We start from the raw sequence: 21,309 nt of genomic DNA on the forward strand, positions 1-21,309 counted from the left end.
TTTGGTCGCAGTTGTATCTGTTTATCTGCATTTTGTTATAGATACTCGATGTGTATTATACAGTTTTTTCTCTTCTAAATGCAATTCAAACCAACTAGCTAGCTAGCTCCGGTGACAGAACAGCCGTAGGCTGCTCCTCTGCTTTTCAGAGGTCTGTTCTGTGAGGACCTATTTTCTTATGTGTCTCCTTCCTCGTCGCAAGACAAAATGGAAGTAGTTTGGCCGTCAGACGTCATCAACATACTTTATTGAACGCTAGACTTATGCTGTATATTTGCTATGTTGCTGTCTACTGTAACAATAACTGTATTTGTTGTGCTCATGATAAAACTAAATCAGGCTACCTTTGAGCTACATCACTTTAGAACTTTACAGAAATGTGGCTTTGAGTACAGTATTTCCGGAAGTAGCGTATCAGTTTGTTGTCCAATCAGCATTCTACCCTGTTTTAAACGTCTCAGCACAGTACAAACGATGTGAGGGAAAGACAGCAGACACAGCCACCCTGTGGTGAAATAGTATCATTGTCTGGCATACCTTAGGTTTTGGGAAGTGGTTGAACACAGCAACTTAGACGAGAAGCTGTTAATTAAAGAAGGTTTTTGACAAATTGTCGCCTTGTTTACGAACTAGCCAGTCGAGTGGCTAACTGGCGTAACACATTCATGGGAACCGAGGAGCGAGGTAAGTGCTTGTAATGGAAACCCAGTTGTAGCTTACGTAGCAGTGCTTAGCCAGCGGTTGGCTAATGTTAGCCAGTTTTGTAAAACTATGACCGCACCTTACCACTTTTGTATAAGTTTGGTTTTCACTTTCTATGTGGTATCTTTGGAAACAGTGTGAATCGTTAAGTCAGTATAACAGTGTTGTCCTTTAAATAAGTCTGCTGATTCTGTTGCTGGCGGAATGGCCAAACCGGCTGACTATGCTAACATTAGTTAGTTAACGTTACTTCCTCTAATCAGGCCGGTTAACATCATCAATGTTTATAGCAAGTTAACTACTGTAATGTCGGTCTAATGTTACTGCATACAGGACATCATTCAGTTTGATTGTGAACAAAATTACACAATCGGCTTATGTGTAAAGTCTTTAACGTGAATGCCAAAGTTCAACTGAAACGCTAGCGTGCTACAGGCTAATAATCATGGCTAGCAAGTTGACTAATTTACCTTGTTTGCCGGCTTGGCTGATGTTGTGAGTTAACCCCAACTAATGTCACTTAAGTGGCGTCAGTAGCTTTGGCCAGTCAGGTAACTGACCGACTTATATATACTTACTCGTATAGTGAACATGTATTTATGACATTCAATACGGTTGCACATTAGTAGTGTAATATTTCCATTTACCATGATGTTTTGCCGGTCGTCAAATGTAAATTCGTCGTAACAATATTTTTTTGTCGCAACAAATGCCACAGATCACTGGACAAATGTAGTTGCAAAGCATAATCATAACCAGTTTGTAAACTAACTTTCTGTTTACCATTAATGACAAACGTTTGGTGTTTCGGTAACAGCTAAATGTGTAACGATATTAAGTTAGCTGTTTTACTACCATTTAGCACGGCTCATTTTCTGGAATGTTTTGTAAACATCTCGTTTATTTGCTTGCTAGTTGGCTTTCCAGGGTTAGTTGTTATGGCGCGGGTTATGGCTAGCATTGCTAAATATAGCTAGGTTGCTGGTGAAGTCAGTTAGCTGAAGGTTGGGGTCGTAACCGTAGAAACGGCATCAACAACTTTTTGAGGACACTCCGTCCCGCCATTGGCAGAAAGGTTGGCGCTTCTGAACTGATATAGTGCCCAAACTATTTGTGTTTGCCCTATGTTTTAGATGTGTACAGTAAGGACATTTTAACTACTGTACTGCCTAAACCAATTACTGTGTTGTTACTGATGTTATTGCATGCCTGTTATAAAGGTCATAGACACGTTTCATTAATTAATTCATTATTTTATTAAACAGATTGGATGGAAGTAGCCAATGATCTCCTCTATAAGTGCAACATTAATTTGAGACTAAAAAGACTGACGGACTGTGATGCCAATGTTTTCGTCGCGCTGTACGAAGCCATCTTGAGTGACAAAGTTCCAGGTAAACCTTATTCTTTGATGACACTGTGCTTCTCTTTTCAGTGTTGTCCTTTCAAAGTAGCCCTTCAAACAACAAAGCAGTCTATTGCTGTATAACGAGTGTTCAAGTGTTTAATTGCAAGTCAGGCACACCTGCCCTTGGCAGAGACCTGCCATACTCCAGGGCAGTCACAGAATGTGTGGAATGTGACAGTGGAGGTATCAGACCTGCCAAAACAAGGCTCCTCTTGTTTAGAGCCTGAGCAGGTGATCATTACTCTGGGACTTGAACAGAGAGCAAGCTCAAGACCACTGTCGTAAAACGCCTCCTCTTCTTTCCTCTTTTGTTTTGGCCTACAGATTACATAGCTGTCCCCAGAAGCCAAGAAGATGACATCCACAACGTGCAGTCGGTGATCGACTCACTGGCCTTGGACTACCTCCACATCAGTCTGTCTCACATCACTGGTGAGAGCAACACCGTCACCCAGTTGACCACACACTAGCACACGCTCACAGCATATCTCTTCCTGCCTGTCAAATATTTATCAATTGCTTCAGAGGGGTTTTCCCTGGGGGGAAGCGTGAAATTAAACACTCCCTCCTTGTAAGAGGGGAACACAGGTCCTTTTGTGCTGCAAAATGTTTGGAGCGAACTGTGACGAATCTGTTGTCCTCTTGCCATGCCAATTTGGCAGCAGGTAGCGCCCCCGTCTCTTGTGGTTGGACCGCGCTGTGTCTGTCTTCCCTTATTTAGTCTCTTTTTTTTTCTCTAGGTGAGAATGTTGCTCGGGGGGAACAGGAATCTGTGAAAAACCTGCTTGAAATATTCGACGGTCTGCTGGAGTACCTGACCGAGCAGCTGAGCGATGATGAGGAACTGCAAAATGGAGGTAAACGCTAGTTCTCGTTTCCATATCCAACTCTCTTTAGATTGAACAGGGAGACCAACAGTGTGGCTCATTTGACATGATGGTGGTCATGTAACAGTTGTTAACTACTGAGCTATATGAGGATAAGTGACTCTCTTGTAACTGGTTAAGGCCTGTAGGGCATTTGCTCACCACACAAAGAGGCTACTCTTAAGCACCCGTCCTTCAGCCATTAAAAGACTCTGCTGCTGAACACACGCATTCAGGATGTCCACCAATCATGGATCAATACCCTATGCAGCACAGAGTGGGGATGGGCCGCTGAATAGGGTGGGGGTTGGCTGCTACGGCAACTCAAGCGAGCCCTTCAACTCCATGTCCTGGAGGGTGTCATGCTCTGTTCCACAGAACATGTGGGGGTCGCCTGTTTTGAGTGTTCTAGTTAGAAGCACAAGTTTTGGCCTCCCTTTCTCTATTGTTGTGCACGCTGGTATTGGAGTTGGGTGCGTGAGTCTTTTGATAGCGGGCTGCCAGAATGCCCTTCAGGACATGAGTGTTCCTCCCGTCTTGTGCTTTAATGTCTTGCTGCTGCTGTCAGTTGTGGTGGTGGTGCTATGCTTGAATAGTAGGAAAAAGATTGGGTCTCGTGTCTTCATGCTTGTCAGAGTTGGGTTCTTATTTATTTTGCCTGGTTCTTCTCTCTCTCTCTCTCTCTCTCGTCTACTGTTTTGGAGTGAGCTCATCAGCTCATTGGACACGAGACAATTAGCAAGACATCAGTCTCAGTGTCCTGATCAGCACTAAGCTTTATCCCACCACCCACACCTCCAAGGCCAGGCATCCTGATCACTGTTTGAACTGGTGACTAACGGTGGCATTTGCACTACACACAAAGGTCATCACCATGATCACAGAGGGTGATTAAGCGTCCTCTTCCAGGATGAGATCACTTTTAAAAGAAATAATCAGTTGCCTCACTTCCACCTTCAGACTGATATCAGCAGGCGTCTTTGTGTTCATTTAATTAGTACGTGTGATGCTGATGATAACTACTACATCAATAACAACAACAAAATGATTGGCCTGAGCCAATCATGTTAAGCCGGAACGAACTGGAGCAGGGCAGTCCCTCTTTACCTTTGAAGAAGCCTTTGAAGACCCAACTCTTCAGAGAGGGCCCCCCCCCTCCTAACTGGCACTTACAGCAGTTCCAATCCTGCACTTCTTTTTCTTTTCTAATTTGTCTTTCTATGTCTTATAGAAAGTAGTATTTATTGTTACACTAGGTCTCTATTGCTCGTAGCTTGACTGTTCTCTCCCTTGTACGTCGCTTTGGACAAAAGCGCCTGCTAAATGACCAAATGTAAATGTAAAATGGCTTGAAGGGTTTTTCAAAGATTTCAAGAAATTCTTCTATGAAGGACATTCCTCACATGTTTGTCCATTAGTTGTTTGTACAGAGTGTTCAGTTGTAAGTGTTTGCATTTCTGTCAGCTGTCTGTGTTGTGTTGGCTCTGGCTCTGTCTGTGTTGCCAGCACTAAGCCTTGCGTCATTTCCCCTTATCGACTGGAGCCCTGTGTGGATGATTACATCAGAGCTCTGGCGCTAGACACTGGTTGTTGTGGTTATTGTTGTGTTTGTGATTGTTGTTGTTTTTGTTTGTTTGTTTTCATTGAAAGGATGAGTCATTTTGGCCCTCTGTTCTCTCCTCTAAGCAGACATGCAGCCCAATGGAGAGGCCCACAGTAAGGGTCCCAGGGCTCAGCGGCCAGGAGAGCAAGAGCACGAGAAGATGTCCCAGGCCTCCAGTGCACAGTACGTACCTGTGTGTGTGTGTGTGTGTGTGTGTGTGTGTGTGTGTGTGTGTGTGTGTGTGTGTGTGTGTGTGTGTGTGTGTGTGTGTGTGTGTGTGTGTGTGTGTGTGTGTGTGTGCACTCTATTGCACTCACTGGCTTTTACTTTCTCCTACACACTCCTCGTTGGTCTCTGTCTCTGCCCATTTGCTTCCTGTTTCTTGCACCTGCAATTCTCTTGTTCTCTCTCTCACACACTCACACACACACACACACACACACACACACACACACTCTCTCATTTCCTCCCTCTTAAACATTCTGTCTCACTCTCTCTTTTCCCCTCTCAATGACCCCCCCCCCCCCCCGCCCCCCACATCAGATGTTCCAAATGACTTCCTCCTCCCAGCCTCCCTCCTTTCCTGCCATTTGATCCCTGACGGCTTGTTGAGGAGGTGAAAGTGTCGTGCAGGTAGGGTGAGGTTTCCTGCCGAGCACTTGTGCCGGTGCTGACCAGCAGGCCCCAGACTGGGCTGCCCGTAGGGAAGGGAAACAGGCAGAGGATGTCATGGAGCATATGTATGTATGTATGTATGTATGTATGTATGTATGTATGTATGTATGGGCCATATGGTTTCCCTGGGATACAGCAAAGTTCTCTGTCAGGAAATTCTCCATTTGCTACCACAGGACCATCATCTATGAGTTATGTGCTTGAACCTGCTCTGGCCAGTGACTGCTTTCTCATGTAGATCAGGGAAGGGGAACCAATTGTTTCTTTTCTGTTTTTCTTCTGACAGAAATGTTAAAAGAAGAAGAAGGCCTGGCATTTTGTCACTAAGCCACATGCTGGTCTATGTCGTTGCCATTTGTCCGTATGTTTGCCTGCTGGCAAGAGCTCACAAACGGCCGTGTGTCTGTATGTGTGACCTGCAGGGCTGCTCAGTAATGACCGATCATAATCACAATTATTTAGGCCAATATTGTGCTCATCATTATGTAACACGATTACTCATTTAGTGTTTCCCCTAGGAATTTTCTTGCCTGCGGTGGGGTGACGTGACATGAGTCACATTGTCAGACATGAGTCTGCGAAAGCGCACCACTGTAAAGGAAAGGGGTGCGCTGAATTTATTGCACAAGACATAACAAGAGCCTCAGTGCGAAAATGGAATGCGGCACAATCATTTTATATTGATTATTTTGTTTTCATAAATGATGGAAGCCAACATCTTAATTGAAAATAGAATAGCGTTTATCCCAGCCCTACTTGACCTGTTTGTGTCCAGTGAGTCACAAATTAGGGGGGTGGAATTAACCTCTCTGCTTGTCCAAAGGGAGCGGCTCTCTGGACTGCGTCTTGTTTTGAGTGCTTGTTGCGGGTTGGACCCTTGTGTTGTTTCCAAACTGCACACTCAGCAAGCCCACGGAGCCTGCAGCTCCAGTTGTCCCTGTCTGTGGCGATGGCAGATGATGCAGAAATTCGATGACTGTGCTTTTTTTTTCTCCCCTAAATATTGCAGTAATAAGACAAAACAGAAACCTGTAATTGTGGGAAATCCTTGCATTTGTGAAAACGCAAGATTGCAAAAATCCTAGAGGGACTGTATAAAGCACTTAAAGTGCACACATTTCATGCTGTATGCTTTTGTCCTGGTGGTATGTATAAAAGAATATGAAAAAAGAATATATATAAAACAAAAATGTTGTCTGTAAAGCCAATCCAATCAGATAGGGAGAATAACAGGACTTTAGAAAAGGATGATCATGACTGCCAGGTTTAGAAAATGTCCTTAGCGGTGCCTTGAGCTGGTGGCAAACACAAGTGTAGTCACCTTCAGACTACAGGCAGACAAGGCATGGAGGACAAGCAAAACACAAACGCACCTCCTCTCCTCTCCTCTCCTCTCCTCTCCTCTCCTCTCCTCTCCTGTGGCAGTGACTCAGTGATGTTCTCTATGGCACACTATCTCCAGGTCCCAGTGTAAAGTGTTCTGAAAGCCAGTGGCTGAATGAGTTCATATTGAGTCATAAATCACAAAGAGGAAGCCCATTCACACCTTGTACGCAATCCCAGAAGTGCACACCCCAAACGAACACATGAAAGGGGCCAGAGGTGAATGAGTGACCCTCCACCAGCCCGTCCAAGGAGTGGGGAGCATGCTTTGAATGCCATGAGTGCTGAAATGGGATAGGGGGGGATGTAGGGATTCTTTCACATGTTGGGTAATTAATGAGTGTGTGTGTGTGTGTGTGTGTGTGTGTGTGTGTGTGTGTGTGTGTGTGCCCTCTGTCCTCTGCAGGTCGGCCGTCCAGTCCAGCAAGCACTCGCTCCACTCCTGGAACGGAGACGAGTCGGAATCCACCGCCGAGCTCATCCGCCTAGGAGATTCGGCCCGCACGTTCTTCAAGAAGGAAGGTCGGGCCAAACTCCTCTTTTATTTTCACCATTCAAGAGCCAAACTCAAAGGGTCTTTGTGTGTCTAATTAGAGTGGAGACCTCTGTCTCACCTTCTAAGATCTCAGGCGGTGTTTGAGAAAGTTCCGGCTTATTGGAAAACACTCACATGGGAGCGGAATTCCTGACCCGCCACCTTCCTTTTCATTCTCCCCTCCTCAAAGCCTGGTCACATTCCACGTAATGACAAACCCTGTTTTTCCGGTTTACCGTGTTACCCTATTCCTCTCTCTACCCCTCTGGAATTATTTTCGGAGAGGATAGATTACTTTGTGGTCACGTTGTAGTTGTGTATCTTCTTTTTTCCATGGAAGTTTTTATAAATATAAATATCGTCATTAGGTCACCTTTTCCTCCGTTTTTCTAAATCCGTCGTTTCCATGTGCTCCCACACGCTTAAAAAAATCCTCCGGGTGGCAGTTCCCACCGAACTCGCTTGCCCCTCTCGGAAACTTGGGCAGAGCCCTTTTCCATTGCAACGGATCATTTGAGCAGATTTGTTGTCAACAATTTGATCACTTGGCATCTAAAATCCCAGTTTCCCCTGCAGTCTACCCCATTGCCCTGCTGAAGGTGCTGCAGATTGATCAGAGAGGGCTGTTACATCAGAAAGATCATAAACTGAGGTGACCTGATGGGACTCTTTAGAGCAAGGGGAGGCTAAATATATTTTACAGTTAAAGTACAGAAACATTATTTGAAGTGCAGACCAACAAAACAAAGTACATGGAAGGTATACATGTTTTGAGTATTTCTGCTTCCTGAGAGTTGAACCAATGACCTTTGACCTTGTGGTGTTTAAATGACATGCAGCTTAAAATAGTAAAACAACTTATCGGGTCTTGTTTGTTTTTGTTGTTCAGCAGTGCTTCCTGCACCCAGTGCCCCCTCTCAGGGTCCAGATGCCTCCTCCGGTGCCCAACCAGTGGCTACCACCAGCGGCAGCGCTGCAGTCCCAGGCACCGCCACCTTGCTCCGGGAGCCCATGCGCTCGGCCATCCCCCTCCAGCCACCCTTCCAGACCACCCCTCAGAGGCTCGTCCCGGCCGACACGCTGCCCCCCACCCGCTCCGTGGCTGGTGGCTCGGTCAGCCTGCAGGAGCAGAAACCGGCCATCAGCAGCCTGCAGGTAAGCTGTGCAGAAGTAGAGTGGAGCCTGGTGGATGTTCTGTATCTTGTGAATCCACTGGGAGGGGAGTGAGTGGGAATGGAGGCTCAACACCAGAAATGGAGCATAGGACACATAGGACTTTTCATGGTCCTATACAAAGATAGAATGGCGATCGCGCATTGAATTGAGTTGAATGTGCATAGAGTGACCAGGAAGTGTGTTTTCGAGTGAAGGCATGATCTCAATACCACCACTGTCTTCACCTGTTGCCTTGGAGATTGGAGGGCTCTACACACACTTCACCCTCTGTTCTTTTTTGGGCTGTTTTTGGATGGGAAGAACTCTTTTTCTTCTTCTTTTTTCCCCTCCCGCTCTCTTAGTCACTGGAAAAAAGGGCCGAGTGGAAAAGCAAGCCAGCGCCCAGCAGTGCGCGCAGCTCTGTCAGGATAAAAATAAATACCTCACGAGATCACGCGGCTGGCGCAAACCCCTGTCAGGCCCGTGAGGTACATTCCACCGCAGCAAAGCTGTAGATCTCATCTTGCGTGTGTGCGTGTGTGTGCGTGTGTGTGCGTGTGTGTGTGTGTGTGTTGTGTGTGTGTGTGTGTGTGTGTGTGTGTGTGTGTGTGTGTGTGTGGATGCCTAGCACGACTAGTGCGGATTCCTCAGGCACACATGCTAGCGCTTAACTTCACTTTTATGTGTATTTTACAAGCAGGCAGAATTAAATGACATGGCGGATTAGTCTAGACTGTCTAAATACAATTTAAGGAGCCGGCCCATCAGTTGAGCTAGCTTTTGAAAGAAGACTCTGTACAGAGGTCTGTATAGTTCAGATGTGAAGACTGTGGCTCCTTATCACTGCACCGTTAGTGCAGTTATGTAGTTGCTGATGATGCCTTCATTAGTAAGGGACAGAATGTTCTAGATTCTGCTATGTAGGATTTAACAGTGGTGGTGTTACTATTGCGCTTTTGGTTAAAGGCTCTGAAAAATTTCACCAAATGCAGTCATGGCAGTAAGACTGTTTCACTTCCCTAGTGTCCTGTGGCTTCATTGTTTCAGGTTGACTGTGTTGACAATGAACAGATAATGGAGGAGTGTCACTGTTGCTTTCATCCTGATTGTGGTCGATTGTGTCAGCAGCTGGCACAGCTCCATAGTGACACATTGTAAAACTTCCCTCTGCTTTGCATAGTGGTTTGACTGGGACATCATCGAAGCCCGTGACGCACAGTCGGAGCGATGTCTGCTAGGGCCGTCTGTAAGCGTCTGCGGCCCTATTTTCTGGGGCGGGTTCTGTACCGTTGGCAGTGGTCTGATCCCCGTTGGCAGCTTTTCGGCCAATTGAGCATGTTGAATAGGCAGCGGAGCCCGTCGGTGACGGCGAGGGAGAGAACTGTGATTGGCAGTTCAACAAGTTTACAGATGAAATATTGGAGAAATGTCTTCTGATATTTTTCAGGCAAAAAAAAAATGATGTTTGTGAACATTTTGTTTAATGTTATGTCCATGTTGAAAAGAACACTATGAGAAAATGACTGGTTAAACAAGACATGATGCAGAACATCTCAAAAACAAGTGCCGTGTCAGGTTAGAGTGTTCATGGTGTTCCTGTTTGTGAATGCAAATGCTCCAAGTCTGTCACGCTCCTGTGTATCCAAGGAGGGAAGCAGCTCGCCTTTGCACTGAGACACCGCTGAAAACAAATATGGCAGAACATACGTGCTAGTTGGCTGTAGTCTCTGCGTGTGTTCAAGTGCACATTTTTGGCCCAGATACGGGGGACGTGAGGCTTTGTCGCTGCACGTTCTTTGAAGTCGGTTTGTTGTGTCTCTGGCTTCAGAGCTCTGGTGCTTTTATTGATATTCTTTCTGTCTCTCTCTCTCTCTCTCTAGAATGGTTTTATGAGGCCCACTGTGGAGAGCCTGCGCTCGAGTCACCTCCTCTCCCCGTCATCGCCCCGCTCTCCCGGTATGTATGAACCTCCTCATCCTCGTAACCTTTGAACCACAGGACATCAGACATTGAGCGCTATTGACTGTGCCGTCATGTGTTATCCACTCATGTCATGTACCACAGCCTCCACTTCGTCATGACCCAGATTATCATCTGAGAGTTCCTGCCTGCCATAATGGGCTTCAGAGCGTTTTGTTCTCATTGAGACCTGAAGGGCCACTGCTCCATTTAACTAAATGAATGCTGTTACGCAGCTCTAAGCCTAGAGAATGAGTTCACAAGCTGAGTTTCCATCCAACTCCTCTGCATATTTGATGTGTGTTTATGAAAATGTGGTTTAAACAAATGTGGCGAGTCTGTGCATATTTACATCCGCTTTGTTATGTGAATTAGAGATGGACGCTCTCCTAATCAAGGGAGGAGTTGTGAAAAGCTGTCGGTTCAAAACTCAAATAAATGCCTAATAAAATGCAATTTGATGTATCTAAACCTGCTTCCAACAACCGTAGTCCCTTTATACCTCATGTGAATCGGGAATTTTGTGGGAATTTCAAGCATTTCCACTCAGGATTTCCTATTGGAATAGTCCAAATTAGCATAAAGACGTTGGATGGAAACCCAGCGCATAGAAGCTTCCTGTCTGGTGGACTAATAATAGTTCCTCAATGAGCCAGTAAACACTAAACACTAGTATTTGTTTTGTGTTTTGTGTGGGAGTGTATTGTCTGATCCTTCTTACTTGCCTGCCCTTTGTGTTCACTCGATCTGCAGTGACGAGCGAGAGGTCCACGTCCAGTCAGAGGAAAGCCAATGGAGAGAGCAGGCACCAGCCAGAGGTAAGCCTGCGTCTGACCCTGATCAAAACCACTGATCCTGAGCATATGCACTCTCTCTACTCAATGCTTTGGTCAGTCAATACAAAAGTGATTTGTATTGGCAAAGTTATTTTTGCCTGACACCAAACATAAACATTTAATTAAATATCCCCTGACCTCAGCAATGTTTTGGTCTACCAGACTAGTTCATCTACAGGAGCACTGACATTTTACATGTGTAGGAAAGTTATGCGACCTCGATGGGGGGAAAAAACGATCTCAGCCGTCTCACTCTCTGAGAATTCCCCCCCCTCATCAGGCCATCAAGCCGAGTGTGTGTGGTGTCCAGCTGGACCCCTTGCCCACGATTGCATAATTATTACAAGCACACTCTGTAATGCAGCCCTATAAATAACTGCGGAGAGTAGCGAGAACTCCCAAACATATCCTTGTTTTGTTTTCCAGTCGGGCTTTGCCAGGGAAATGTGCATATTGTCAGCTGTAGGCATGGCGAGGCAAGCAGCAGCAGCAGCAGCATTGGAACACTTTTTCCAGGCAACGGGATTTGGCCCTAATATGTCTGACATCCCTGCTCATTGTGCCCTGTGCCAGCTAGGGAGAACTCGTAGTAACGTCTGAGAATGGCAAGTTATTAATGAAATGAAAGGGAAAATCACACGGCTGTGAGGGGTTATGCAACTCTCGAGTCATTTTTAGTCAGCTGTCACTCAGAGGTTCGTTGAGTCGATAAACCCTTTTCACTTCCTGTGTTCAGCGTGTCGTTCGAGCTTAGCAACGTGGTTTTTATAAGAGCCTCCTCAGCTGCTTACCGGGAACTAGTAGTAGTACTAGAAGAGCGAGTGACAAAATGTACCTTTAGGTGCCTCAGGTTATAAATACACAGCCGTGTTTTCAGCTGGTTGGCTCCAGGGTTCAAATTGCATGTTGCATGCTGTGGCTGCCAAGGCACTAACTCCCCCTGAGGGGAGGGATCCAGTTCTGCACTCTGACGGAGAGCTTCGCCCTCCAGAGCGGTTCTCTGAATGGATCCGGTGAAAATCTAAACTAAGGTTCTACATGGAACCTTTTTATCATGCAAAGAACCATTGCCAAGAGCTGGGGTAGACAGTCCAGCTCGCTCCTGAGGCCGTCCTGTATAGAGAATCTCCTCTCTATCCCTGCTCCAAGCACACCTGATTGAGATTGGTCAGATTAAAACGCTCTGGATTAGTTGAACACACCTGATGAGTTCAGTCAGGAATGATGAGAAAGCTACAGAGCTGGAGGTGGGGAGGTTCCAGAGCGTGATTGAGAACCGCAGGCCTAGAGGGTTCTGGCCAAGACCGCTGGCTGGGTTGTGAGGGTGTTGCATGGTTACACTGTTCATCTTTCTGACCCTGTGACCTCTTTATCTGCAGCGGACGACGCCGGCGCCCAGGCGAGTTCTCTTCCGCACACAGCCCGAAGTGTTGCTCCTCTCCCTTCGCGAGGAGCTGGAGGGAGTCTCCCTCCACAATGGACACCCCGAGGAGGTGCGGACGAACGGGGAGACGCAGGAGGAGGAGGAGGAGATCCTGCAGCTGAGCTCCAGCTCGTCCTCCAGCTGGAGGAGGGAACACGGCAGGGGGGCCAGAGACAGAGGCCTGGCCAGGAGGTGAGGACGGGGGGAGAGGAAAGGAGAGAAAGGGGGGGAGAGGGGGAGGAGGTGGTGGAGAGAGGCTGAATGTATGGCGGATGATGGATTGTATTATCTCTATTCTGGACACGGTTGAGATTCAAGAACTGTAAGAATGCTTGTGATGCCATTTTGTGAAAAAGGACAAAGTGTTCCTGAATGGGAGTGTTTGTGAAGTGCTTATGTGTGCCCATTATTGATCTTGCTTTCCTTTTTTTCTCTTTCTTTCTGTCTTTCTCTCTCTCTCTCTCTCTCTCTCTCTCTCCCTCTCTCCCTCTCAGTGAGCCCCAGGAGCCTCTGTCCCGCCGCAGTCAGAAGAACAGGAAGGCCGAGCAGGAGCTACACGACATGTCTGAGAAACTCTCCCACCGTCTGGAGGAGCTGGACCTGGTATGTCCTCTACACTCACACACACTCCCACCAACCCACCCGCCCACTCACTCAGGACATGGGTTTAGTTGATATAGACTAGCAGCAATCCCTTGTTTGTTTGGGTTTCATTTACAATTTACTGCTACAAGTTAGCAATTGTGAAGTCACACATTTACAACTGTGAGAGAATGTTCCAGAAACATGCTCCATCTTACACTCCCATTTGCACTTTTTGATTCTGTCTGTGTGTGTGTCTGTGTGTCTGTGTGTCTGTGTGTCTGTGTGTCTGTGTGTCTGTGTGTGTGTGTGTGTGTGTGTGTGGGTGTGTGTGTGATCAGATGCTGAAGCGAGCTCTTGGTGAGAGCGGTGAAGTGTGTGAGGAGGACCAGCAGTCCCACCACAGTGACAGTGTGATGGAGTGCCGGAGGCCTGGCAGACCCACAGGTAATTAAACCCCATCTCACAAAGCACTGACCACAGTGTTCCATACGGCACATACCTATGGAGCTAATCCTGTCCACCTGCGGACATTACATACCTACAGCATAAGACCACATCGGAATACTAAATCAGCCAAACGTATAGAGTTGCATTCAAGTTTCCAGCCATTTTAACTTCATAGTGTGTCCTCTCTTCTTCTGTTCCCACCCCTTAGATTTGCCCCTGACCAATGGGGTGACGCGCACACGCTCCCTCTCGCCCTCCCCTCCTCCCCCCACGCGGCGCTCGCTGCAGGCCCAGCTGGAGGAGGCTGCTGGACGAGACTCCAGACACCACATGGCCCGCACCCGCCGCAGGGAGCTACGGGAACTACACAGCCAGAGACGCCGGGGACAGGTCAGCTCACACACACACACAGACACACACACAGACACACACACAGACACACACACAGACACACACACAGACACACACACAGACACACACACAGACACACACACAGACACACACACAGACACACACACAGACACACACACAGACACACACACAGACACACACACAGACACACACACACACACACACACACACAGACACACACACAGACACACACACAGACACACACACAGACACACACACAGACACACACACAGACACACAGACAGACACACACACACACAGACAGACACACACACACACACACAGACACACAGACACAGACACACAGACACACAGACACAGACACACAGACACAGACACACACACAGACACAGACACACACACAGACACACAGACACACACACACACACACACAGACACACACACAGACACACACACAGACACACACACAGACACACACACAGACACACACACAGACACACACACAGACACACACACAGACACACACACAGACACACACACAGACACACACACAGACACACACACAGACACACACAGACACACACACACACAGACACACACAGACACACACAGACACACACACACACACAGACACACAGACACACACACACACAGACACACACAGACACACACACACAGACACACACACACACAGACACACACACACACAGACACAGACACACACAGACACAGACACACACAGACACAGACACACACACACACAGACACACACACACACAGACACACACACACACAGACACACACGGACACACACACGGACACACTCACACACACACTCACGGACACACACTCACACACACAGACTGCTGTACTGTACAGTGCAGTAACTCCTGGCTTATCATCTAGATCTAAAACACTAACTGTTATTACAGTTACTAATATAGCTCATGCTGTCCAAACAGAAACACCCATTCCTTGTTAAATTCACAAGAACTCGACCAGCTCAATTAAATAAACACCGTACACGGCTTGTGACGTTTTTGGAGGCCATCTTGGGAATGTATTCACACCCACCTCCCAAATATCATGCAGCCTCGTGCTCTGATGAATATGAAAAGCACTTAACGGAGTTTGGATGGAGGGTATGGCGAGGTCAGCAGGGTTGTTTGTGTTTCGCATAGCATCGTGTGTAGCATTGGCCACAGCATTAGCAATCAATAACGTGACAGGTGGTCTGGCATGTGCCTCACAGCTCTCCCTGTAATGGCACATTGGCCTCTGTTGGCTGCCATTAGCAGGGACCTGTGCCCAGTGTCCACTGGCGGTAAATGGGACCGACTGACCAGCATGTGCTTGTGCTGGGGGGGGGGTTCAAACACAGAGCCAAGATGGCAGCTGCTGAAGCCGGTTTCTTTTTTTTGCAGATGGTGGGCAAAGCCTACGAGGAGGAGCTGAAGAGGTACGAAGACGACGAGCGGGCAATCATGGCCGAGGAGAGATTACGAATGCATGAAACGGTGAGAGAGACAAACAGACACAGTATGACTTCCTTCCACAAGAAAATCCAAATCCATCCATTAAGACATAACATGAGCATACGGTCCACTGGCAGTCTGTCTGCTGCAGGAAGAGACGTTGAACTCCACTGCAAACTCGATGGGGGGAACTATATCTACTTAACATTAAACTGCTTCCAAAGATTGATCATTTCTGAAATCAGTCCAAGTGAAACCTCTGAATAGGTTTATCATTGATCAGCTATAGTTCAGGGAGTCAAGAGTAGATGAGAAATGGGCTCCATGCTTGAGTGCTTCTCCCCTCTCCTCGGCGGCCCAGTGGAAGTGCTCTGGCCCGGGCCTGCGCTTCACCTGCTGACAGTGGAACCCCTCATAAAACACACGCTTGTCACGAGCAATTTGGAGCTTACTAACGTTTTGACCCCAGGCCAGGGGAAGCTGGGATTGAATTGGATAGACTCCAGTGGGCAGTGGGCCATCTTACCTACTGTGCTGCCATAGCTCTCTCTCTCTCTCTCTCTCTTTCTGTCTTTCTCTTTCTCTCACTCTCTCTCTCTCTCTCTCTGTCTGGCGTTCTCTCTCTCTCTCTCTCTCTCTCTTTAATGAAGTTGGTTCTCTCTCTCTCTACTGACAGGAACGGGAGTTCAGGGAGGTTTTGAGGAAAGAGGCCCCTCGCAGTCCAAAGACAACAGAAGCCTGCAGCCCCAAGCCCTCCGTGTCCCAGAGCTCGTCCCGCACCAGACACCCGCCGTCGAGCCGCAAGCAGTCGCAGCTTCAGCCTCGCAAAGCTGCAGCCAGTAAGACGCCTCTCCTCCCTTACGCACAATACAGCACGTCTATGAAACTTCTATATCTGACACAAGAACCGTCATGTTATCCACATGTACTGAATGTGATGCTGTCCATCTTATCCGGTCAGCTCCACTTCAACATTGTTGTTGTTTTCTCCGCTTCCACTCACTTTTTCTCTTCCATCCATCCCTCTCTCTCTCTCTCTCATCTTGCCATCTCTCTCTCTCTCTCATCTCTCTCTCATCTCTCTCTCTTTCTCTCCTTCTCTCTCTTTATCTCTCCCCCTCCAGTGAAGTTAAAGGAGAATGACCTGCTGCCCACTCTAATGGAGGAGTTCCCGGGGCTGCATCTCTCCCCTCACGCCCTGGGCCGCATGTGGAAGCAGCAGCTGCGGCAGGTGGACCACCTCAACGCGCCCGAGAACCAGCGCAGCCACATCAAGCTGGCCAATCAGGTGAGGACCCCCCACCTCCCTCCCTCCCGCTCAGCTCATCAACAGTGTCACTGGCTCAATGACTCTCTATAAAGTCATTACATTCTGTAGGCACCAACGTCACTGTATACACTATCTAGACCCATAACCAGGATGACTCTCTATAAAGTCATTACATTCTGTAGGCATTTCACCTGTCCTTATGAATCTTAAAATAGAAGCTGACAGAGTGCTGTGAAGTTGGCATCTATTTGAAATTGATGAGAGGGTTAATTTTAAGTTCATTTGGATACATGTGGGATTTTGTGTAAGAAAACTGGGTCATGCACACTTGTACAGTGAGACGCCAGAGACTATATGACTGTTCCGTCCCGCACCACAGAACTATATAGTGTGTACTATCTAGTAGGGACAACAGATGTATTTGTGTTGAACTATATAGTGTGTACTATATAGTAGGGACAACAGATGTATTTGTGTTGAACTATATAGTGTATACTATTTAGTAGGGACAACAGATGTATTTGTGTTGAACTATATAGTGTATACTATTTAGTAGGGACAACAGATGTATTTGTGTTGAATTTGAAGATGGTGCTAAAAGTAATTGGCTCAAAAAGCTGTTTTGCATAGTGTTGCTCTAATGAAGTCTGTGCCTGTTAGGTGGAGGAGGCACAGAAGAAGCACGACCTGTTAATAGATATCATCCGCAAAGAACAGGAACACAACCGCAGACTGGTGAGTACCGCTCACACATGAACACACCTATACTCTCACCCAGACACTCTAGAGACCGCACTGAACACACCTATACTCTCACCCACACACACTCTAGGGACTACACTGAACACACCTATACTCTCACACACACACTCATGAACACACCTATACTCTCACCCACACACTCTAGGAACCGCACTGAACACACCGAATCCTTTGGAAGTGGAAGAGTAGTATGACACTCTGTACCCACTTTTTCACTTCTCTATCTATCTATCTATATCTCTATCTCTATCTCTCTTTCTTTCTTTCTTTCTTTCTTTCTTTCTTTCTTTCTCTCTCTCTCTTTCTTTCTTTTTCTCACTCTCCCCAACTCTTTATCTCTCTCTCTCGCTCTCCCTGACAGAAGGACCAGAGGGAGCGTGTGCAGCAGCAGAAGTCGGCTCAGAACAAACTGCGAGAGCAGCGGCAGCAGGTCGCCCGCGCCAAGAAGTACTTCAGCGACTACCACCTGCAGCTGCGCTCCCGCCTGGCCAGGGCCCGCACGCGCGAGGAGAGGGTAGGTCTACGCACACAGGCCTTAACACACCACCTATCTGTCTCCACACACACAGGCCTTAACGCACCACCTATCTGTCTCCACACACACAGGCCTTTACACACCACCTATCTGTCTCCACACACACAGGCCTTAACGCACCACCTATCTGTCTCCACACACACAGGCCTTAACGCACCACCTATCTGTCTCCACACACACAGGCCTTAACCCATCATCTGTCTGTCTTAACACACACACAAACAGGCCTTAACACATCACTTCATCTGTCTGCCACTACACAAACATGCCTGCGTAAGCATATGAATGCAGTGGGGGCGTGGTGACCCTTTATGCCACCTAATATCATATTGGCACCATTCAGTGATTAGTCCTTACCCACATGTAGCTGTTACTGACATAAAGAAGACTCCTCTGCTCCTATCAAGCTGCTGTGCCGTTGCAGAGTCTGATGTTGTGTTGGGCCACATTCCTCCTCTGTGTTTAGTCTACTCTCTCCAGCCCTGAGTTGGTAGTGTAGTGGAGCTCACCCCGTTCCTCTCCTCTCCCCCCCCTCTCCTCTCCTCTCCATCCCCCCTACTCCACAGCTGTTTAAGCAGATCTTCGAGGAAGGCGTGGAGGTGCAGAAAGCTCGTCTGAGGGAGGACCGCGCCTACGCCAAAGAGCAGCGGCAGGAGAACCAGCGGCGCCACCGCACCGAGCTGGAGGCCATGGAGAACTACTACAAGGACCAGGTACGCTCACTCTGGCAGAGCAAATACAGTCTGGCTCCTGAAGAGAAGGCCCATTAGAAACTAGTCAATCCTCACTCCCACACCTCCAGGCCTAGATGCAGCCTCGGGGAGTCTGACTGCTCTGGGCTGCCCTGAACACAGTGGCAGTCTCCCCCTCAGATCAGGTGTTTTAGGTTGGGAAGAGATCCGTGATTGTTCCGATCTCTCCAGAGGGAATTGGAATTTCAAGTACTAGGATCCCAATATTGAAGAGGAAGTGATTTTAAGGTGTAGTGCTACAAATCCAGGCTTGCAGACTTTTGGAAAAAAATCTCCCTCTGCAGTTAAAGATTTGCCCTTTTTGTGTCTGTGTGTGTGGTTTGAGTGTGTGTTTGGGTGTGGGTCTGTATTATGGAAAATCGGATAATTTGATCTGGCCTCACTGAAGTGGAGGGTGATTTTTGGAAATGATGACTGATCTTAGGAAGTTGTTAACTTTTCCGGCGCGCGATGTTCCAGGAGGGGAAAAGTTCTTCAGGACTTGAAGCCAATGCAGGCACCACTTCATTTGTGCAGTTGAACGCATTCTCATGTTTTCCGCCTCCTCTGGGGGCTACACAAATGACTAGAGAAGTGTTCAGGAACAATATAGGATTTAGGTTGGATACATAGTATGTTTATACGGAAGGCTGCTGTGGAAAACAAAAGTTGAGGTTTTGTTTTGTTCCGTCTTTAATAATTGAGGTCGAGTTGTGTGAAATGAGCAAAGTACAGCTGCATTCTCCTCACGTCTCACTTTGTTTCATTGCGTCTCATTGGGTCTCCTCTTTTCTCCCAGATGTCGTTGCTGGCTGAGACTCTCGCTCAGGAGCGCGAGGAGATCCAGGTGCGGAAGAAGGCCCAGGAAAAGGTGAGGTTCTAGTTCTTGGGTTCCAGGTACCAGTTGGCCCTTAGCTCGGCCCGCTGAAACAGGATCCGGGGCCGGCTTGGCGAGCTCTCGAGGAAAAGATCCTCCACTGCATAATGCATGACCTGTAACAGCGAATCTGATGTGAGTGGTGTAGTCGTGGTGGTCACATAAGCCACAGCGCGCAGTAAATGTTTAATGCAGCAGGCCACCATCGATCTGGCACACCAGTAATGTGGTCTTCTACGACTGTGTGGCTAACAGCTTGCATTTGCTGTGTGGCCGTGCTGCAGAAGCCCATCCCAGAGAATATGTTTTTAGTCCCATGGATGGAGAGCGAGGGACCAGAGTGACAACATTGTTACTGCCTTTCACCATGTTGATCACTCCTCTTCTCAGAACTGTGTGCCAGGAAACTCAACCCAGAATAAGGGGCTCCACATACTGTGACATAATAATTATAATAATAATAATAATGCATTTGATTTGTAACACACTCTTCATTCAAAAGAATCTCATAGTGCCATACATACATACATACAGTATGGACGACCTGAAAGCTGGATATGTGCCTGATCATTACTATGCCCTACGGCTATTGTGCACGTGACCAATTGCAAGTGTGTATTTTTAATCTCGTGTGTGTGTGTGTTTTCTGGCAGGCCTTACAGAAGCTTAAGCGGGAGCTGCGAGGCAAGATGGAGCGTGAGATCGGTGAGCTGCAGCGCATCATCGTCCAGAACGACGAGGACGACTACTTCCGCGACCTGGAGGCGGAGCGACTGCGCAGCCGCCTGCAGATGGCGTCCTTCCAGTACAACACCAGCTGCCTGCACTGACCTCAGATCAGACAGAACTGATCCCAGCGTGACTTCACGGTTGATTGTAATGCGTTGGACCTTGGGGGTGTGTGTGTGAGGAGGGTGTTTTCAGTGAATATGAATGGTACAGACACAAAGGTGGGCCTTGGTTTTTTAAGGCTGAAGCGGTGTCCAAGCACACACACACATCCACCCACCCACCCACAAACACACACACACACCCACCCACATATACACCACACACACACACACCCTTCTGCTGCTAACTCCGCTAACGCCACCTTTCCCTCAACTCTTCCAACGGTTGTCCACCGTTAACCGAAACATTTTTTATTTATTGTGTTTTTGTTTTTAAGAAGAAAATTGTGTCCTTTTTGAAAAAAAGAGAATAGTCTGCGTTTTGTTCCAGTGGTGTCTTGTGTGTGGTGGGGATGGATGAGAGTGCATGTGAACTCGTCTTCCGCATGGGCCAACAAGGACCACTGAAAGATGCAACACTAATAATGTGTCACTAAAAGATCCTTATTTAATTGTATCCATGCCTTTTAAAAACAACAAAAAATTAACAATGATATGCTGGATTGTTTTTCTCTGGTGTCTTGAACTCTGTTTGAATTGGAGATGGATGGATGAATGAATGAATGAATTTTATTTATGAAACCGGTGTTGAAGTCTTTTGTTATAATCTGTGTTTTTTTTTTTTTTTTCGACCATCAGGGGGCGCAGTGGAGTAACTCTTGGTTTTAGCATTCCAGGCTTGATTTACACCAAGCCGAATCGAGTGCAGTAGGACATGAGTTGGTCCATAAGCGAGGATGCTTAGTGTTTCAGAAAAGCTAAGGCAGGTGAAGACCTTCTGAGTAGTTGCTACACTGTCCCAGAAAGTAGCTTTGCAAAT

General features: G+C 47.4%; 1 protein-coding gene across 4 annotated transcripts; it reads left to right on the forward strand.

The window, feature by feature from the left end:
* Positions 1 to 464: 464 nt before the first annotated feature.
* Positions 465 to 21,071, forward strand: LOC308362235 (centrosomal protein of 95 kDa-like). 4 transcript variants are annotated; one of them, XM_080834798.1, is made up of 21 exons: positions 465 to 684; positions 1,968 to 2,096; positions 2,435 to 2,542; positions 2,851 to 2,967; positions 4,663 to 4,762; positions 7,044 to 7,159; positions 8,062 to 8,327; positions 10,208 to 10,283; positions 11,040 to 11,104; positions 12,502 to 12,737; positions 13,040 to 13,148; positions 13,469 to 13,574; positions 13,786 to 13,967; positions 15,374 to 15,466; positions 16,101 to 16,263; positions 16,549 to 16,712; positions 17,355 to 17,429; positions 17,818 to 17,970; positions 18,558 to 18,704; positions 19,522 to 19,593; positions 20,253 to 21,071. In XM_080834798.1, exons 1-21 carry the CDS (start codon positions 666 to 668, stop codon positions 20,427 to 20,429), a joined length of 2,673 nt encoding a protein of 890 aa, XP_080690924.1. In that variant the 5' UTR covers positions 465 to 665; the 3' UTR covers positions 20,430 to 21,071. The 4 variants fall into 4 exon arrangements, with proteins under 4 accessions (XP_080690924.1, XP_080690926.1, XP_080690925.1 ...); XM_080834800.1 differs by having other exon boundaries at positions 17,821 to 17,970; XM_080834799.1 differs by having other exon boundaries at positions 4,666 to 4,762.
* The last annotated feature ends 238 nt before the right edge of the window (positions 21,072 to 21,309 follow it).

The sequence above is a fragment of the Sprattus sprattus genome, assembly GCF_963457725.1.
Source record: "Sprattus sprattus genome assembly, chromosome: 1".
Classification (NCBI taxonomy): domain Eukaryota; kingdom Metazoa; phylum Chordata; class Actinopteri; order Clupeiformes; family Clupeidae; genus Sprattus; species Sprattus sprattus.